General features: G+C 49.7%; 1 protein-coding gene across 1 annotated transcript; it reads left to right on the plus strand.

The window, feature by feature from the left end:
- The first annotated feature begins 17043 nt into the window (after window positions 1-17043).
- On the plus strand, window positions 17044-18874 carry LOC148218013 (uncharacterized). Its single transcript, XM_088158116.1, has 2 exons — window positions 17044-17715; window positions 18528-18874. Exon 1 carries the CDS (start codon window positions 17049-17051, stop codon window positions 17703-17705), a length of 657 nt encoding a protein of 218 aa, XP_088014242.1. The 5' UTR covers window positions 17044-17048; the 3' UTR covers window positions 17706-17715; window positions 18528-18874.
- Window positions 18875-20005: the final 1131 nt, after the last annotated feature.

The following is a 20005-nucleotide window of genomic DNA, read 5'->3' on the forward strand; positions in this document are numbered from 1 at the left end:
GGTGATGACGCAGCAGTGTCCAGGCAGAGCCGCAGCTCCCAGCGTTGCCCACCTGGAGCCACCTGCGCCCGGCCCGGGCCCCAGCGCCCCCCGGCAGGGGAATTTGGGGAGGTGGGAGGGGGGGAGCGCCAAGGCCGGGCCCCCCGCGCTGTGGTGGCGGCAGCGGCTGCAGTGGGGAGCGAGTGCGGGCGGGAGCGGCCGAGAGCCCAGCGCTGCCCCAGCCCGAGCTGCCCCAGCTCCATCGCTGCCCCTGCGCTGGGATGCTGTGGGTTTGGGGGGAAGAGGGAGCCGGCAGTGGGTGCTGGGCCTGGGGGAAGCAGGAGAAGGGAAGGAGAAGCAGGGTTGAAGAACAACATGATCAAATGATGCATGTGGGAGGAGGAGGTGGGATTGTGCAGGAGAAGGAGGAATAGTAGGAGGAAGAGGAGTGTGAGGGGCAGTAGGGACACAGGATGAGGACGAGGAGTAGCAGAAACAGGAAACACCGCAAGGTTCCACCCCTCCCTGTATCTGCAGGCCCTCCCAGCCCCAGGAGTGTTGCACCTCCTTACCTGCCACAGGTGATGAGGGAGAAGGATCCATGATTTGCACAGGGGTAAATCTTGGTGTTTCTGAGCTTTATTGGGTTAAATGTTGGGGCTGAGGTTTTTCTGTGGGTGCTGAATCTTCATATTTTTTTCCTCGATTACAATGTAAAATGTGCCCAAAATTATGTATTCTATCACCATCTGTTGAAGCCAGCTGGGGTAGTGATCCTTATCTCCGAGGGAGATATCCTCTGTCAAAGGGCCATATGCTAGAAAACAGGTGGGGGAGTGTTCTTTATCTTTCCTTCCATCCATCCTTCCTCCAGGACGATATCAGGTATCTTCTGTTAATGGGCCATTGAGTTCAATACATAACTGATAAAATCACATCATCCCATTTTGAGATTGTGCACCCAGGGGGAGGAGCCAAACATTTTGTACCTAGATTCAAACTGAGATTTGGAACACCAAATCATCCCTTACCCACTGGTTTCCAGAGGACAAGAGCTACCAGACCTTTCTACAGGATCACTACTACAACAAGACCACGTCATCTGGACTGCTACCACCACCTTAACTAGAGGGGCGTAAGGTTGTATTCTGACTCTGTCAGTTGTTTTCTTTTGTATTGCATGTATTATATTTTTTTCTCTTGTTTTTTTCTATAAAATTCTGTTTCTGACTTGGAGTCTCTCACAGGTTTTGCTTTCAAACCAGCCCAATTTTCGAGGGGATTTTGGCTGAATCTTGGTGTTTGGGAGGTTATTACAGACACAAGATGGTCAATGACTTCCAGAGATGAACTTGGGCAAGGAGGAACTCCCGGTTTATGGAGCTCTCTTGTTTTTTCCCCAAACCAGGATTTTTCATTCCCACGGCGTGAGGACATGGAGGAGGCAGAAAAGCCCCGGAGATCCCGCAGGAGGAGGGGCTGCAAACCCAGCCCAGGGAGCTGCAAGGAGGAAAGACCCTCCCTGAGCCGGGAAGGCGGCCGGAGATGCAGGCAGAGCTCAGAGCTGGTGGAGAAGCCTCCTGGAGGGGAGAAGCCCCACAAGTGCTTGGAATGTGGGAAGGGTTTCAGCTACCGCTCCAGCATGATCCGGCACCAGCAGATCCACACTGGAGAGAAGCCCTATGAGTGTAGGGAATGTGGGAAGGGATTCAGAGTCAGCTTCCATCTCATCCGGCACCAGCTAATCCACACTGGGGAAAAGCCCTATGAGTGCGGAGAATGTGGGAAGAGCTTCAGCAGCAGCTCCAACCTGATCCGGCACAAGATGATCCATACTGGGGAAAAGCCCTACGAGTGTGGGGAATGTGGGAAGAGCTTCAGCTACAGCTCCAATCTGATCCGGCACCAGCTGATCCACACTGGACAAAAGCCCTACGAGTGTGGGAAATGTGGTAAGGGTTTCAGCAACAGTTCCTACCTGTTGCAGCATCAGTTGAGCCATACAGGGGACAGGCCCTACACATGCTTGGAATGTAGAAAGAGCTTTGCGTGGATGTCCAGCTTAAAAAAACACGAGCACATCCACACCGGGGAGAGGTCCTACGAGTGTCCCAAGTGTGGGAAGAGGTTTCAGACCAGCTCCAATCTCCTCATGCATGAGCGGATTCACACAGAGGAGAGGCCCTTCCGCTGCCCTGACTGCGGGAAAGGATTCAATCTCAACTCCACCCTCACTGTCCACCGGCGCATCCACACTGGGGAGAGGCCCTACGAGTGTCCTGAGTGTGGGAAGAGCTTCTCAAAGAGCTCAACCTTGAGCCGACACCAACGGAGGCACCACTAAGGGAAGCCCTGTGAGTGCCCCGAGTGTGGGAAGAGCTTCGTGCTCTGCTCCAGCTCCATCCCCCATGGGAGGATCGGTGTTGGATGATCCCCAGTGACCCCCGTTGGGCAGAGCCCTGGTGATCCGTGGTCCTGGTTATCCTCGTTGGGTCGGGGGAAGGGGTTGGAGAGATTTCTTTCCCTTCTTATTCTCCTGTGATTTGGTTGGTAATAAATTCCCTCGCTGTGCCCAGGCTCAGTCTGTTGTTCCCCTTCAGGTGCTCAGGGTGGGATCTCTCCTGTTCATTCTCTCAACTCCTGGGCCTTTCCTCAGCCAATCAAATAATGTAATTTAGATTCAGCCAATCAGAGAGAGCAGCTCTGTTGACACAGCAGTGTCCAGGCAGATCCACAGCACCCAGTGTTCCCCACCTGGACCCCACCCAGTCACTAACCCCCTGTGGCACTTACACACGTCCTTCCCCAGTCCCTCCACACAATAAACGTGACTGGGGTGAACTGGTAAGCTTTATCGGGAACACTGGGAGCAGCTGGGGAGGGGCAGAGTGGCAGCAGGGCTGGGGGTAACACATGATCCCCCTAAAATTAGTGTGGGGACAAAGCAGAGGTCCTGCCCAAGCCTGATACCACGGGGCAGGGCTGCAGCTGCTGCCAGCTCAGCAGCTCTGTGGGAACAGAAAAGGAGGTGACACCCGAGTGGGGGCCCCACGGGGAGCACACACACTCCAAGAGAGGTGGCACATGATCCCCCCAGGACCCCTGGTCTTAGGCTGCAATACAGGATGGGACAAAAAGTATGTATTCTATCACCATCTGTTGAAATCAGCTGGGGCAGTGATCCTTATCTCTGTGGGAGATATCCTCTGCTAATGGGCCATCTGTTAAAATCAGGTGGAGCAGTGTTCTTTATCTTTTCCAAAGCCCATCCTGCCTTCAGGAAGATATCTTCTGTTAATGGGCTATTGAGTTATACTGTATGACTGATAAAATTACATCATTCCTTCCGTTCCCAATGAATGACTGATAAAATTCCATCATCGCACTGGGAGATGCTCCAGCCAGGGGGAGGAGCCAAGCCTTTCCTACCTAGATAAAAACTGAGATTTGAAACACCAAGGCAGTCTTTCTCCACTGGATTGCAGTGAAAAATTGGATCTTTCAACATCAATACTGGACCTTCAGAGGAGAACTGCACGTTTCTACAGGAGCACTGCTTCAACTGAACCATATCTGTCATCCAGGAGGACTGCAGCCACCATTCAATCAGACTGCTACCAGCACCCTGACTGACACGGTGTCAGGTTGTATTCTGACTGTCAGTGGGTTATTTTTGGGCTTTTACTCTCTGATACTGTATTTCTATTTTAATTTTCCTAGTAAAGAACTGTTATGCCTATTCCCATACCTTTGCCAGAGAGCCTCTTAATTTCAAAATTATAATAATTTGGAGGGTGGGAGTTTAGATTCTCCATTTTAAAAAGAGGCTTCTGCCTTTCTTGGCAGACACCTTCTTTCAAACCAAGATAGATTTTGGTGCCCAACGTGGGGTCTGAGGGCACTGGGAGAAAGAAGGAATAACAGCTCCTGGGTAACCTGTTTTTTTGTGTGCTGGATATAGAAACCTCATTGGGTGGCACCATGTGGTCTAGCTTACTGTGGTTCAGGTGGGACGTGGTCGTGGCTGTATTCCTCCCATTTGCAGGCCCTATAACTAAAGCTACTGTGGCTGTTATCCAGTTTGCTTTATGGGTTAATAAGGTGAGGAATTAATGGATTTTTAACTTCTTTGGAAGGCGGGTACATGGATTCAGGACTATCACACTCTAAATGTGTTATTTGGATTACTTTAACAATGGTACCTACTGTGAGGGAATGACACCAGGGAAGACTTTTCTCCCAACCCTTTACCCAGTTTTTTGGGTCTACCCCACCATTTTCTGAAGGGATAAAATGTCCTCTAAATGCTAATGATATCATACAGTGGCTGGTGTTGCTGATATGCCTGTTCTATTTAGCAGTCAGAGATAAGGGAATATTGGCTTGGATAACCACTCTGGTACCTACCCCAGGAAATAGAGATGCTGCTGCAGAGACTGACCCTGCCCTACAGCCTGCCTCAGAAAGGAACCACCCAGACTGGGTGGGCGTTACAGTGAAGGAGATGTGTGAGATGCTGAAGGAGTACCTTTCCCCAGCTGGTGAGAAACCCTCCCCCTGCCTTAGAGGGAGAGTCTGATGGTGCAGCAGTGGAACCCACAGACATTACATCTGTCCAGGTTCCAGCTGAACTGCAAGGGCACTCACAGCCAGCAATAGTCACCCCTGTGGAAACAAAGAAGTCTAAGATGAAAACAAAGCACCTTGATAATAAGAAAGGAGGGCCCTCACAACCAGCAGGGGAGCCAGAGGTTGAGATCATCACCAAGTCCCTGTCATATGAAAGTCTCTCTAGTCTGTGAAAAGACATTGTATGATGGGGCCGTGAGGCTTTTACAACCTGGTTACTTTGGGTCTGGGACCTTACGGGTACAGGCGTCCAACTGGATGGTCCTGAGGCAAGGAATTTGGGACCTGTGACCCAGGACTCAGGTGTGGACCAGGTATTTGTAAGGGAGCCAGGGCCCTTTTCCCTCTGGAAGTGGCTTTTAATGAGTGTGAGAAAGAGGTCTGTCCACAGAGAGAGAATGCAGGAGCACCATCATAGAATGTGCTGGAAGACCCTTGAGGAAGGGATCCAACAGCTGAGAGAAGTGGCAGTGCTGGAGGTGCTCTTTGGGAGGGATGGACAACATGACAATGACCCTGACAAGGTCAGGTGCACAGGGCAGATGTTGTGGAATCTGGCAAACCTGGGCCCATCTCAATACACCTTTATTGCAACAATTAATGCTGATAACAACCAAGAAACAGTGGGTTCTGTTGCCAACAAGCAACAAACAAGCTTAGAAATTTTGAGAGTATGATCAATGGCCCGATGCAGGCTCATGTCTCTGCTGTAATTGTGAGCCTCCAAGAGGAGAAGAGGGAGATGAGGGAGGAGGGGAGGAGGAACAGTTCCCAAGCAGCACCAGTGCGAGTCACAGACCTGTCATGATCCGCTATTAATGCAGAGCGGGGGTCGTGATGGTTCTTTTGATCTCAAAGGTGCAAACAGGCAAAATGCAGGGGACAAAATCAGTTTATTCAACAACAGAAAATCAGTTTAATCAACAACAGCAATGCATTTCATCAAATGCCAACAATTCAGTTACGGTAAAGGGGAGAGGTACAGGATAGGGAAAGGGGAAGGAAAGGAAGGGATGGGAGAATAGCTACCAACAGACGAGACGGGCGTCCTCACGGGTCATCCGATAGACGAGTCCTCGTCCGTGGGGAGATCTCAGGGGTCTTCTCCAGGGGGTAGACGGGTCTTCATCAGTGGAGAGATCTCAAAGGGTCTTTCCCAGAGGGTCGCTCTTTTATAGTCCTTCTCCAAAGCGAGTGGCTTCTGGCCAAAAGGTGGGAAGATTTATGGACCATTGTGTGGTGCTGCAGGAGACAAGTACGGACAAGCAGTCCTCAGCTGGTACAACACAGTCTCTGGTTGGTGCCACAACAGCACAGTCCAGTGAACACAATACACCAGCACACAGTCACGAGCATCCACCTTGGCCAGGCCAGTAAACCATTGTCCAGAGTCAGCCTGGGTGGGGTCCTCGAGGTCTCCTTGCGACGGTCGGGAGGCAAAATCGAGGGGAACTTCGGACAGACCCTTACAAGGGGTCACCTCCCACTCCACGCTCCACCCAACGTTGGTTTGCAGCCTCTTCTTATACTGTGGTTTCTCGTTGTAGTCAACAATTTTTTGGATTTTTTGTTGTCATAAGCAGTGGTGGTTGAATAAACATCCTTACACAAAGCCTTTGGGTGATAATCAGTCACAGATAGCCATCTGGTCCTTGTAGATAACCACCAGAGAAGTTCTGGGAGTCTGGTCCTTGAGATAGGCAGTATTCATTAGACGAAGGCTGGATGGGCTTTTTGGGAAGTCTGATTTTGCAAGCTGGTAGCTGATACAAGTTATTTAGAAAATATAACATAACATATTATAATGTAACATAATACTACATATCATAAAATAACAAGGTGATTTTAAACAGAATGATTTTATCATATAATTTCCTTTATCTAGTGTCCATGCTTCACTTCAGAGCTTAGTATTCTGGTTTGTACAAACCCCAATGCTTTTGTGATTAACACGAATCTCTTATCAATTATCACACACTGCATTTAAAGGGTTAAAACCCCTTTCCAAGGCTACAAATGCTCAGTCAGAAAGAGGTGTGAAACTAATTTCAATGTGAAGCTGGGATAGGCAATGAATATGTATTAGGTGTGTTGTGTAGTCCTAGTTTGTAGAGAATAAAAGGAGAGGCCAGGTCGCCAAAGGTGTGCATGTTTTTGGAAGAGCTATCCACCATGCACCTCAGCGCTGAATAAATACACATCTACTCTTATAACTCATTTTGTGGGTTATTGAGTGTTTTTCCACGCTTCAATTGGGCCATGGTCAGTTCATCCCCAGTGGCTTCTCCCTCTGCTCAGGGACAGGAGTCGTTCCCCTGCTGCACCTTGGGGTCTCTCCCACAGGAGACTTCTCCTGGACTTCTCCAACCTGAGTCCATCCCATGGGTACCAGCCCCCTTCACTCTGCTGCAGCGTGGGTCACTCTGCCACGGGCTCAGTCCTTCAAGGACAGGCTGCTCCAGCGGGGGCCCCTCTGTCTGCGGGGTCACAGCCTCCTCTCAGGGGTCCCCGCGCTCCTGCGTGGCTCCTCCAGGGGCTGTGGGGGGATCTCTGCATCCCCATGGATCTCCAGATCCTGCAGGGGGATCTCTGCATCTGGAACTGCTGTGTTTGGAGGCAGCAGGAATAGGCTGAGCTCCACCTGAAGCCTTCCCACATTCCAAGCACCCAGGGCTTCTCCCTGGCCTGAGGCTTCTCCACCAGTTCCAAGATCTGGCCGGATCTCCCATTGCCTTCCTGGCACAGGGAGGGTCTTTCCTCCTCACAGCTCCCTGGGCTCGGTTTGCAGCCCCTCCTTGTGTGGGATCTCTGGGACTTTTCCTTCCCGTTGCATTTCATTGCCACGAAGCCACTCAAAACGGCCTCTTCCACAAGGTTCTGTGCCAGGGATTTGTTGTCCCTGGTCTCTGTCTGCAGCTCAGTATCTGGGGGAGGAAGGACAAGGAGAGGGAGGGACAGCGAGAAGGGAAAAGGAAAAGGCAGGAAAGAACAAGAAGGAGCAAGGGAGGAAGGAGAAGGGAAAGGAACGTGGATGGATGAAGGACAGAAAGAGGAGAGGGAGGAAGATGGACAAGGAGAGGATGGGATTTGCCTCCATTGCAGATGGAAGGGGAAGGAGATCCCCCCCAATCCGTCCCTGGCAGGAGGTGTCGGCAGCGGGGTTGTCCTGCAGCCGGGGGTGATGCTGGGCTGGGAGATGGAGCAGAGGAGAGGAGGAAAGGGGCACCTGCCCCTTCACCTGCCTCCTACCCAGGGCATCTTCCTTTTCCTCGCAGCCTCCTCCTCCAACATCTGAACAAAGTTTGGGACTGACAGATCCTGGCTTGGGGGGGAAAGAAAGTGGTGAGCACCTTGGGTTTTGTGAGGAACCAGCCTCACTCTTTAAAATTTTTAAAAGTTTAATAAGAGACAAAAGGGACAATAGCAGTGCTGGGTGCATAGCCACAGCCAGAGGCACACTGGTTAACCATAACAACTTCTTCATTGCATTGGTCAAATACATATTTATAAGAACTATACATATTCAAACATTGCTTTGAATTCGTTTACATCTGGCAATTCTTTAGCTTGGTTCGACCCCTGTCCCCCCTTCTGTGCAGTTTAGGGGGTCCTGTGTCACTTGCTCACAAGGGTCTCCTGTTTGGTAATTTCAGTGACAGTTATTGACAGTCAGCAGCAGAGTCCTCCTTACATCTGTTCTCTCAATGTTATCTGCATGGTTCTTTCAATGATGTCTGAACATGCAGACGGTTTCAGCTATTTCCACTACTGTAAGTTTATTATAAGTACTTTGAATCAACATAGACATTTCACAAATATATTTGAGTTATTCTAAATATTGTCAGTTAGTTATAAAAATAAAAGTATTATCTATTATTTCACAACTACATTTATTTCTGCAAATATTAATATTATAATGCACAATACAAAGCCTCTACTTAAATATTTTGTGAAAGTTTTAACTATAATATACATTTATCATGTATTAGTGTGTATGGACCCCCTAAACTCCAAGTTTGTGGGGGACTCTCAGCACCAAGAAAATGGAGATGTAGAGCATCCACAGTATGTCACTGGGATCCATCTCCAAGAGATCTGTGGATGCTCTCCATCAGAGAGCAGAATTGCATTGGGATCCACAGAGTGGTGAGGTTTTCTACTTAATTTGGCTCTTTCACTCTCTTTCTCTCCCCCCACCTCTATTCCATTTCTGTTTTTCTCTCTCTGTCATTTTCTCTGTCTCTCATTTACTCTTCAGTAAAACCCAAACTATTGACTTTGCCACATGCTCTCATTTGCACCCCAATTGAGGCAGAGCCATTTCTGATCATTTTCATCAGTGGATCAGAACAAGGGGCTAGAAGCCCTCCAGTCTGGCTGCTGCTCCATGCCACTTCCAGGGGCTTGGGCTGCTGAAGGGGTGCTGGGCTGGGCCCTTTGTGACACAGGGCCGTTCTATCGGGTTCCTGGGTGCTGTTGGCCATTCTGTTGTCCTGGTGACATGGCACAGCCCCGCCCTGCAGGGGTATATACGGGGCACAGGGCCCTGCGCTGCCCAGTGCCAGGAGTGCCACTGGCTCAGGAGGAAGCAGCTCCCGGGATCTCTGTGCTCCAGTTGCACATGGAGAAGGAAAAGGTGAATCCCAACTCCAAAGCAGCCAGCCCCATGCCCAGCAGGATGGAAGAGCAGGCCCTCATCGGGCAGGGGCTGGGGACAGGCGACAGCTCAGGCCTGCAACCATGCAGCAACCTTAGCAACAGCTGCCATGAGGGATCCCAAGGGGAAGCCTGCATTGAGCAGGAGCTGTCCCCACAAGAAACCACCAGAGACCATCAGGCATCCTGAGGGGAAGCCTGCATTGAGCAGGAAGTCTCCCTAGAAAAAATCACCAGCAACCATTAGGAATCCTGCCCCGGCTGGGAGGGCTCTGCTCCCTGCGCGCACGAGGGGCGGCGTGGGCAGAGCACAGAGACCTTCCAGGGGCCTGCGGGAGGGACATTCGTGGCCAGCGCCTTCCAGCTGATCCTTGCTGTCTCCTGCTTCCTCCAGGCCATGGCTAGAGCTGCCGTGTGGGATGGATGGGGCACGATGAAAGCAACCCCTTGGATGTTAATGCATGCAACAAGTCCTTTAAAAGGTCAAAACACATGCCAAATTTTGTGATGCAAGACAGAAACAGCTGGAAGGGCTTGAAAATGTGTTCCAGGAACTCGTGATATGACAGCACTGGTGTTGCTTGGGAACTGTTCTTCCTCACCTCCTCCCTCATCTCCCTCATCTCCTCTTGGAGGCTCACAATTACAGCAGAGACATGAGCCTCCATTGGGCCATTGATCATACTCTCAAAATTTCTAAGCTTGTTTGTTGCTTATTAGCAACAGAACCCACTGTCTCTGTTATTATCAGCATTAATTGTTGCAATGAAGGTGGTGTATTGTGATGGCCCCAGGTCTGTCAGATTCCACAACACCTGCCCTGTGCACCTGACCTTGTCAGGGTCATTGTCATGCTGTCCATCCCTCCCAAAGAGCACCTCCAGCACTGCCACTTCTCTCAGCTCTTGGATCCCTTCCTCAAGGGTCTTCCAGCACATTCTATGGTGGTGCTCCTGCATTCTCTCTCTGTGGACAAACCTCTCTCTCACACTCATTAAAAGGCACTCCCAGAGGGAAAGGAGGCCTGGCTCCCTTACAAATACCTGGTCCACACCTGAGTCCTGGGTCAAGGATCCCAAATTCCTTGCCTAGGACCATCCAGTCACACACCTGTACCCATAAGGCCTCACACCTGCAGTAACCAGGTGGTAAAAGCCTCACGGCCTCGTCACTCACTGTCTTTTTGCAGAGTATGGAGACTTTTGTACGACAGGGACTTGGTGATGATCTCAACCTCTGGCTCCCCTGCTGGTTGTGAGGGCCCTCCTTTCTTATCCTTATTTTCTAGGTGCCTTGTTTTCATCTTAGACTTCTTTGTTTCCACAGGGGTGACTATTGCTCTCTGTGAGTGCCCTTGCAGTTCAGCTGGAACCTGGACAGATGTAATATCTGTGGGTTCCACTGCTGCACCATCAGACTCTCCCTCTTTAAGGCAGGGGGAGTTTCTCACCAGCTGGGGAAAGGTACTCCTTCAGCATCTGGCCCATCTCACACATCTCCTTCACTAAAACACCCACCCAATCCGGGTGTTTCATTTCTGAAGTGGGCTGTGGGGCAGGGTCAGTCTCTCCAGCAGCATCCCGATTTCCTGGGGTAGGTATCAGGGTTGTTATCCAAATCAATCTCCCCTTATCTCTGAATGTTAAATAGAACAGGTTTAATGCATATCAGCAACACCAGCCACTGTAAAGGCATTAGTATTTAGAGAAGATTTGAAGCCTTTGAAACCTTCGAAAACTGGTGGGGTGGACCTAAACAGTGAACTGGATGAAGGGAAGGGAGAAAATTTCCCCTGCTGTCACTTCCTCACAGTAAGTACCATTATTGAAGTAACCCCAAAAACACACAGTTAGAGTTCAATAGCTCTGAATCCATGTACTTACATTCCAGAGAGACTTAAAAATCCATGAATTCCTCATCTTATCAACCCACAAAATGAACTGGATAATGGCCACAGTAGCCTTTGTTATAGGACCCATTTTTAGATAAAGGGCTGCAAATGGGAGAGATGTAGCAGTGACCACGTGCAGCACAAACCATATGGTGCCACCTAAAACACAAAATCAGGTCACTCAAGAACTGTTATTGCTTTTCCAGCCTTTCCACTCAATGCCCACAGGTGGCACCATGGGTGCCAAAATCTGTCCTGGTTTGAATAAAAGACAGGTGTGTGCTAGGGAAAGCAGGGCCTTCCCTTGAAATGGAGAAAGCAAATCCCTCCCTCTGAATTAGTATAATTTTGAAATTAAGGGGCTCTCAGGCCAAGATATGGGAATAGGAATGACAGTTCTTTACTAGTATATCTAAGAAGGCAAACAGAACAACAACTCTGAATTAACAACAAGCAGAACAGGAACCCAGTTCCAGTCCTTCTCGGCCTCAGGCTCTTTTCCCCTGTGCTGCAGTCACCGTTACAGCTGGCAGTGAGCGCTGGCAGATTCCCGGTGGACGGGGCAGATGTGACGATCCCGGCACCTGCAGGGGCTGGGGGTGATGGCAGCTGTGTCCCAGATGGGAAGGGATGGAGGAGAGGCAGGATGCTGGGAAAACAGCAAGCTGAAGCAGGAGGGCGTCCAAGCAGGGCTGCGGGGTCCAAAACAGAGAGGCAGCTCCCGGCGTTGGGATGGTGGGGGGGTAGCAATGACCTTTCTGCTCCGAGAGCCAAAAGCGAGCGAGAGCCAGCAACTGCCCCCCACCCTCCTTTACCTGCTTCCAATCTCACCGTGTTCCCCCTTTCCCTCCCCCCGCCCTCCGAGAGAAACTCCCAAAGAAACAGGGAGGCTCTCCCTGGTGCTGGGATCCAACCATCAGTGCTTCTTAGCATGTCAATGGAAAAAAAATTCCACAGGCAGGGAGGAAAGGAAAAAACAACCCCCAACAGATGCTTATCCAGTTCTTCAGCGATTTGAGATTTATCAGCTGTTTCAGATACTGGGATGATGGTACCATGTTTTAATGCTTGTTAATCATCTAATTTCACAAGTGTTATTATTTATATCTGTTATTGGAAATGTTTTGGATTGTTGTATCAGAATTATTCCCAATCACTTTAAGTTCTTGGTTTTACTACATGTATTGTTTTGTTTTGAACTTCCCTTCATGTTCATGGCAAGAATCATGCATGCTGTTTTTAAAACAAGGAAGGGAGAATTAGGTCCTAAATATTTATATATTTATAAAAATTTTTTTTGCAATAATTATACAAAAAAAAGTAAAATATTTTTATATAAGGCTCTTCAATTGAATGTACAATGACAAAGTCTAATTAATTCATTAACTTAAGGAGAAGGTATGCATGTGTTTTTATCATCAACAACTTCAAAGTAGTCACCTGTTCATTCAGCCAAACATCAGTTGCCTCCAAGAAAATGCAGCCCAGTGAGAAGAAAAAGAACCTAATCACCATGCAGCCTTCGTGGCCAGAACAAAACCAGAAGCAGGACTGCCAAGACATGGCTGTGTCTGGAAATTTACAGGCAAATTGCCAACAAAAGCCTTGTGTCAACATCATGGTATATATAGTGTTCCTACTAACCTTCTTCAGTTATTCCCTGTTCCAGGATCCAAGAGCACATTCAGTGATGTCCAAGATCAACATTTCCAGCTAATGGACTATTTGGACTTTAAAACAATGGTCATTTATTCCCATTTCCCTAGGACACACTGGACATTATTCTTTTGTTTTCTCATGCTGTGAAACCCTGTGTCAATGACATGATAGAATTTGTTAAATTTTGTTGATTGCAATCTGTCTTTTGTGTATCTTATCCCATATCTAACAGATAACCAGTGATAACCTTAATGAGATAACACCCTCACAAGAGAGAGCTATTTTATCATCAGAACATATGAGCCTTCTTTGAATTAATGAAAAAGGGTGAGATGCTGCAGTCAGGTAGACAAATTATAAAAGGCTTCATAAAATCAGATCTTGCTCTCTGCTAAATTAATAGCTAGCCTGTCACTTCTTCTATGTGCAGCTAAGTTACTTGCTTGTTCCCAGGTGAAAACATTCTTAAGCATGGAAACAATTAACACAACAAGCTATTCTGGTAAGAGAACCATTTGCACCTGCAAGAAATAAGAAATCTGTCCTGCTGGGGACAAGGACGTTCATTCCCTTCCAGGAGCCCAATGCCCGGCTGGGGCTCCAGGGCAGGGGGTCCTTGAGCAGCTGCCCCAGAACCTCCGCCAGGGTCTCCCAGCGCAGCCGGAGCCGCTCGGCCTGGGGTCCCCAAAGGCCTCAGCGAGCCCCAAGTCCCTGCCAGGAACCCTCAACTCCCTCCAAGCCAGCATCCCCCACAGCCCCTGCAAGTTCCCCCCATGGCACCGGCCGTGGCCGTGTCCCCACATGTCACTGGCCATGTCCCACCATGTCCTCACCCATGGCTGTGTCCCCACCATGTTTCCATCCCTGTCACTGTCCCCCACATCTCCATCCATGCCCGTGTCCCCCCATGTCCCCACGAATGGACATGTCCCCCTCCATGTCCATGTGTCCCCATGTCACTCTCCATGTCTGTGTCCCCACCATGTCATTGTCCCCCCATGTCCCCACCCATGTCTCAGTTCAGTGTCTTTATTTTCACCCCAGTGTTGGATGTTTTAAAGGGATGAAGAGAAATGAAAAGCAAATCAAGGCCAAAATAAAAGAATTTCTGTGTCTGTGCAAGCTGAGGATCCACGTGCTTGGGAGGGAGGGAAGAACATTTTTGGAGGAGTTTCCACTGCACTGTCTCCAAAATCTTGGTCTTTGCCCCAGTCCATCACCATTTGGCTGCAGAAGACACCCTTGGGTAATAGGAAATCAAAATCCTGGAATCACTGAGGTTTGATGTAGTGGTTTTGGTTTATTAATTTGAAACTTTTTTTTTGTGGTGAGAGAGGATTAAGAAGTAGACAAATACAGGTTTAACATTAAATGGTATAAAGAGAAAATTTATTACTAGAAACTATAAGAAATATAAACTTAGAATAAAACTTGAGACAACTTTTTTTTCTTCCACACATTTTTTTTTAATACTGAAAACATACAAAAGCAATTCAGGTAGTTTACCATCTTTAAAATAGTTTTTTACTAATTTAATTCAAAGAGGAGACTTTTTTTCAGTCTATGGAGGTTTCTTCATAACAAACAATTTTCTTGTGGTTTGGATGTTACAGTGATTAAGGTAATGGAAATCTGATTACTATCTAAAAACCCTTTTTTCAGACTAACAGTTTTTCTCACAACTTTTATTACGGACTACATTAATTTATGATGCAGTCTTTAAGGATTATAACAGATTAAACAAAAACTTACTTTATTTTTGAGAACAGAGGGGTTGTTTTGTTTTTTTTTCTGGGGAACACAAGGGAGATTTTCATTATTTAAACTTAGGAGATTACAGCAATTTTAACGTGTTTAGTTTAATATTACAGCCTTTGATTATATTTACAGTTAGAATAGTCATATTCAGTTCGTAATATTTTTATGTGTTATAGAGGAAACAAGAGGTTTTTCGCCATATCATAAAAAAAGAGAAATTATAGTTCTTTGGGATTTGACATTTCTTTTTGTTTGATTTTGATGTTTTTATATTGTTTCTGTGTGGTTTTTGTTGGTTTTTTTTTTTAAGGAGAGACAGAATAAAGTATCTGTGAAACTTCATTCTGGGCATTGAAAGAGTTAATACCTTGCCCAGGGGGCAGCAGAGGTTTTTGTGGTTTTTTCCAGGTGGGGCAGTTGGAGTTATTTACAATAAAGAGTCTTTCAAGGCCACGCTGGGGGCTGGGTGAGGACTGTAGGGTTTAGTCAGAGGAGCCGTGATGAGTTTCTGGTTTCATGGCTGTTCTCCGGCGCTCGCTGCACTCAATTCCAGCCACGGGCCGGGGGTTCTTCCTCCACCCTGCCCAGCAGGGCACCACCAGAAGAGAGGATTGAACACAGAAGAGCCACATCCGCCCGCGCAGCCCCCGCCGAGCCCGAGCGGCGGCCGCCGGGGCCCTGCTCCCGAGAGCGCTGCGAGGAGATGGTGGCGCTGGAGCGGGCCGAGGAGCGCATGGCCGAGCTGCAGCAGGAGAAGGGCAGCCTGCGGCAGCTGCTGGAGGACGTGCGGGCCGCCCTGCAGAGCAGCGATGCGCGGTGCCCGGCGCTGCGGCTGAGTCCGGGCCGGCTTCTGCACCGCGCTCCCGGCGGCGGCTCGGGTGGCCCCGAGCGCTTCAGGAGAGATGCTGCTCTCGGAAAGTCAGTGTTTAGAACCCCTCCACCTCCGGACTGAGACCGAAGTTGCTCCTTCATCCTCGGCATTAACTTTCCAGCAAAGTTTAGTTACAAGGGAGGCTTTTAGGAGAAACGTATGGCATCGGTGTGCCATTAAATATGTTTGTGATGAGCACTGTTCAAAGTGTAGGGGAGTTCAGCTTAACAAACCCACGTGTACAATGCTGCTGCTGCTTCTCCTGCACGTGCAGCCAGGATGTGCTGATAGCAGATGCTGGGTATTCACTGCTGCAGGATTTTTCCTGAAGTAAGAAAGAACTTTGGGATTCTTGCCTGCACAAGCACGTGCCTCAGTCATAAGTGCCTCAGAAATATCAGAAGTGTGTCTTCTTCAGAGTGTGGTCACAAGGGTTCAGAGTTGGAGCCAGTTCTGCAGGCAGGCTGATGAATAGTCTGGGGCTCCTCTGCAGAGCCCCATTCATTCTGGGGCTGCTTTCTGCTGGTTCTGCTGGACTGGCTCGATTGAAACACAGTCCCAATTAACAGCAGTTAAATTACTCTGGCATGGAACAGTGGGGAACAGGCAGAGCAGTGAAGGGCAGCATGGACCAGTTGTTCTGGCAGGTCTGACGAGGTCTGATTTGATACAGCACTCACAGAACTCTGCTCCACCTGTGACACTTCCACTTGCAGCAGATGACGGTTCGTCTTCACAATATCCAGCAAGGCAGGTCAAAGACACTTTTACCATTTTCATCTTCAAAAGGGAGAAGAAATCAGCAGCAAACATGAAGTAACTGATCAGAGGTCCCAGGAAGAAACAAAAGAACAAAGAGTGGTGGAAAAAAACAGATGGAGCAGTGATCCTTATCTCTGAGGGAGATATCCTGTGCTAATGGGCCATCTGTTAAAACCAGGTGGGGCAGTGTTCTTTATCTTTTCCACAACCCATCCTTCCTCCAGGAAGATATCTTCTGTTAATGGGCCATTGAGTGCCACTGCATGACTGATAAAATTCCATCATCCCATTGGGAGATGCTCCAGCCAGGGGGAGGAGCCAAGCCTTTCCTACCTAGATAAAATCTGAGATTTGGAACACCAAGGCAGCCCTTACCCACTGGTTTCCAGAGGACAAGAGCTACCAGACCTTTCTACAGCATCACTACTACAACAAGACCCCTTCATCTGGACTGCTACCACCACCCTAACTAGCGGGGTGTCAGGTTGTATTCTGATTCTGTCAGTTGTTTTCTTTTGTACTATTGCATGTATTTTTTTTCTCTTATCTTTTTTCCTATAGAATTGTATTTCTGACTGATTCTCTCATTGGTTTTGCTTTCAAACCAGCACATGTCTGGAGGGGATTTTGGCTGAAGCTTGATATTTGGGGAGTTTTTCATCCGTGTGTTAATGTTTGGAGGATTTTGGGCAGGAATATTGGTGTTTGGGAGGTTATTACAGACACAAGATGACAAATGACTTCCAGAGATGAACTTGGGCAAGGAGGAACACCCAGTTTATGGAGCTGTCTTCTTGTTATTTCCCCCTAAACCAGGATTTTTCATTCCCCAGGTGTGCACAGATGGAGGAGGCAGAAAAGCCCCGGAGATCTCTCACGAGGAGGGGCTGCAAACCCAGCCCAGGGAGCTGCGAGGAGGAAAGACCCTCCCTGAGCCGGGAAGGCGGCCGGAGATCCAGGCAGAGCTCAGAGCTGGTGGAGAAGCCTCGTGGAGGGGAGAAGCCCCACAAGTGCTTGGAATGTGGGAAGAGTTTCAACTACAGGTCCCAGCTGATCCGGCACCAGATGATCCACACTGGGGAAAAGCCCTATGAGTGTGGGAAATGTGGGAAGAGTTTCAGGACCATTTTTCATCTGATGCAGCACCAGGTGATCCACACAGGGGACCGGCCCTACACCTGCTTGGAATGTGGGAAGAGCTTTGGGCATAGTTCTCACCTGAGAAGGCACCAGCGCATCCACACTGGGGAGAGGCCCTACGAGTGTCCCAAGTGTGGGAAGAGGTTTCAGACCAGCTCCCATGTCCTCCTACATGAGCGGATTCACACAGAGGAGAGGCCCTTCCGCTGCCCCCACTGCAGGAAGGGATTCAAGCAGAACTCCACCCTCACTGTCCACCGGCGCATCCACACTGGGGAGAGGCCCTACGAGTGTCCTGAGTGTGGGAAGAGCTTCTCCAAGAGCTCTCACTTGACCCGACACCAACGGAGTCACCACTAAGGGAAGCCCTGTGAGTGCCCCGAGTGTGGGAAGAGCTTCGTGCTCTGCTCCAGGTCCATCCCCCATGGGAGGATCGGTGTTGGATGATCCCCAGTGACCCCCGTTGGGCAGAGCCCTGGTGATCTGTGACCCTGGTGATCCCTGTTGGGAAGACACCTGGCTGGGGGGGGTCTCTGCATCATCCTGTCTCCCTGTGGGCACCTGGATGAACACAGGGGCAGGAACGCCCATCAGGGCTCAAACTGACATTGGGAATTCCTTGCGGAGCGCAGATTTGTTGACTTTGATCCCCAGAAAATCTGTGTTCAATCCTATCTCCTGCTGGCATCCAGGAATACTGAACAGTCTTGGAGATCTTTTCCAACCTCACTGATTCCAGGATTTTCATTTCCTATTGCCTAAGGTTGTGTTCGGCAGCCAAATGGTGATGAACTGAGGCAACAACCAAGATTTTGGAGACAGTGGGGTAGAAAGTCCTCCAAAATATGTTTTTCCCTCTCACTCAAGCACATTGGTCCTCAGCTCACACAGGCACGGAAATCCTTTTCTTTTGGCCTCGATTTGCTTTTCATTTCTCTTCATCCTTTTAAAACAACCAACACGGGTGAAAATAAAGACACTGAACTGAGACATGGGTGGGGACACGGAGGGACAAAGACATGGTGGGGCACAGACATGGAGAGTTGAATCATGGTTTTAAAGAGTTAAGATTTTTGCTAAGGGTAGAAGGAGTTTCCATGGCCAAGATGTAAGTTAGGTAGGTAATTACTTGATGCTTAGGCAAGAGCTAATTGGTATAATTATCTGCTATTATGAACTTAGGTATAGAAGAACATAAAATAATAATGCGTTAATCATGAAGCACGAGGCCTTGGATTGTTCCAGAGGGTCACTGAGACCTGATGAAGACTCTCCTGACTTCATCCTTCGAGACCACTGACCCATTTCGAGACCACCGACCCAATTCAAGAGAAGAACTGCGCACGCGTGAAGGACGAATGGGCTCATTTTAATATGGGGTGGGGATGGGAGGTGCTGGGGTTATGCACATGTATTGTATGTAAGATCTTGGGCAATAAATAGAGGGCAAAGAACCTTGTTCGGGGCGGTCACGCCTTTGGGAGGTGACTCCCGTGCCGGTGAATAAACACACCACTTTGTAACTTTAATTAGTTACAGCGCCTTTGTCAGTGATTATACCGGATTTTAACGATTCAGGGGGACAAACTGCGGTCCTGTGGGGACACTGCAGGGACATTGTAGTGACCCAAAACAGGACAGGCGACCTCAGGGTGGCCCTGATGTCCCTAAGACAAGGACACCAATGTCCCCAGTGTCCCTCGGGGTGACAGTGCCACTTCCATGTCCCCACCCTGTCCCTGCATCCCGGGCCGCCTCCAGCTTTTGCATCACTTCCTTGTGTCCCTCCACCGATGTCCCCAAGGCCACCACAATGTCCCCGAGGGCCCGGGCAGCTCTGGGGCACCCCTGTCACCGTGTCCCCCATGTGTCACCACCATGTCCTGGTTAACAGCGTCCACCAAGGTCCCCAGGTGCCATGTCACCATCTCCAGCCTCCCCTGGACATTGCGGTGATCTTGCTGGTGGCCGCAGTGGCCTCGGCGCTGGCCCTGGCGGTTGCCACCCACTGGGCGCGGTCTCGCAGGCGCTGGGCCATGGCCCGGTGCTCACGGGCGATGGTGGCCAGGTGTCACCACGATGTTGCTGAGGCCTGCAGGATCACCTGGCAGGACACGGCCACCGTGCCCAGAGCCAGCAGCAGGTGACTGTCCTCGGCCACCCCCAGGGCAGCGCACACTGAGTCCAGGGACACTGTGGGGACATGGGGACACCGCACAGGTGGCACCAGGGTCACGGCAGCAGGGCAACCAGCACAGTGGCACCTGAGCAGTGGCTCCGGGGACACCCCAGAGCCACCAGCCCAGTGTCCCCAGGGCTGCCCCAGTGTCACCATCCCAGTGCCACCCTTTCAATCTCAGTGTCACCAGCCCAGTGTCCCCAGTTCAACCCCAGCACCACCAGAGCTGCCCCAGTGTCCCCAGTCCTGTCCCAGTGTCACCAGCCCAGTGTCACCAACCCCGTGCCACCAAGCCATTCCCATCCCAGTGTCCCCAGGCCTGTCCCAGTGTCACCAGCTCAGTGCTCCCAGTTCCTTCCCAGTGGTCTCAGTGCCAGCCCAGTGTCACTGCCCCATTGCCACCATACCAATTTCACCATCCCAGTGCTTCCAGTCCCTCCCAGTGTCTCCAGTCCCATCCCAGTGTCCCCCATCCTATCCC

The sequence above is a fragment of the Sturnus vulgaris genome, unplaced genomic scaffold (assembly GCF_052056855.1).
Source record: "Sturnus vulgaris isolate bStuVul1 unplaced genomic scaffold, bStuVul1.hap1 Scaffold_195, whole genome shotgun sequence".
NCBI lineage: Eukaryota > Metazoa > Chordata > Aves > Passeriformes > Sturnidae > Sturnus > Sturnus vulgaris.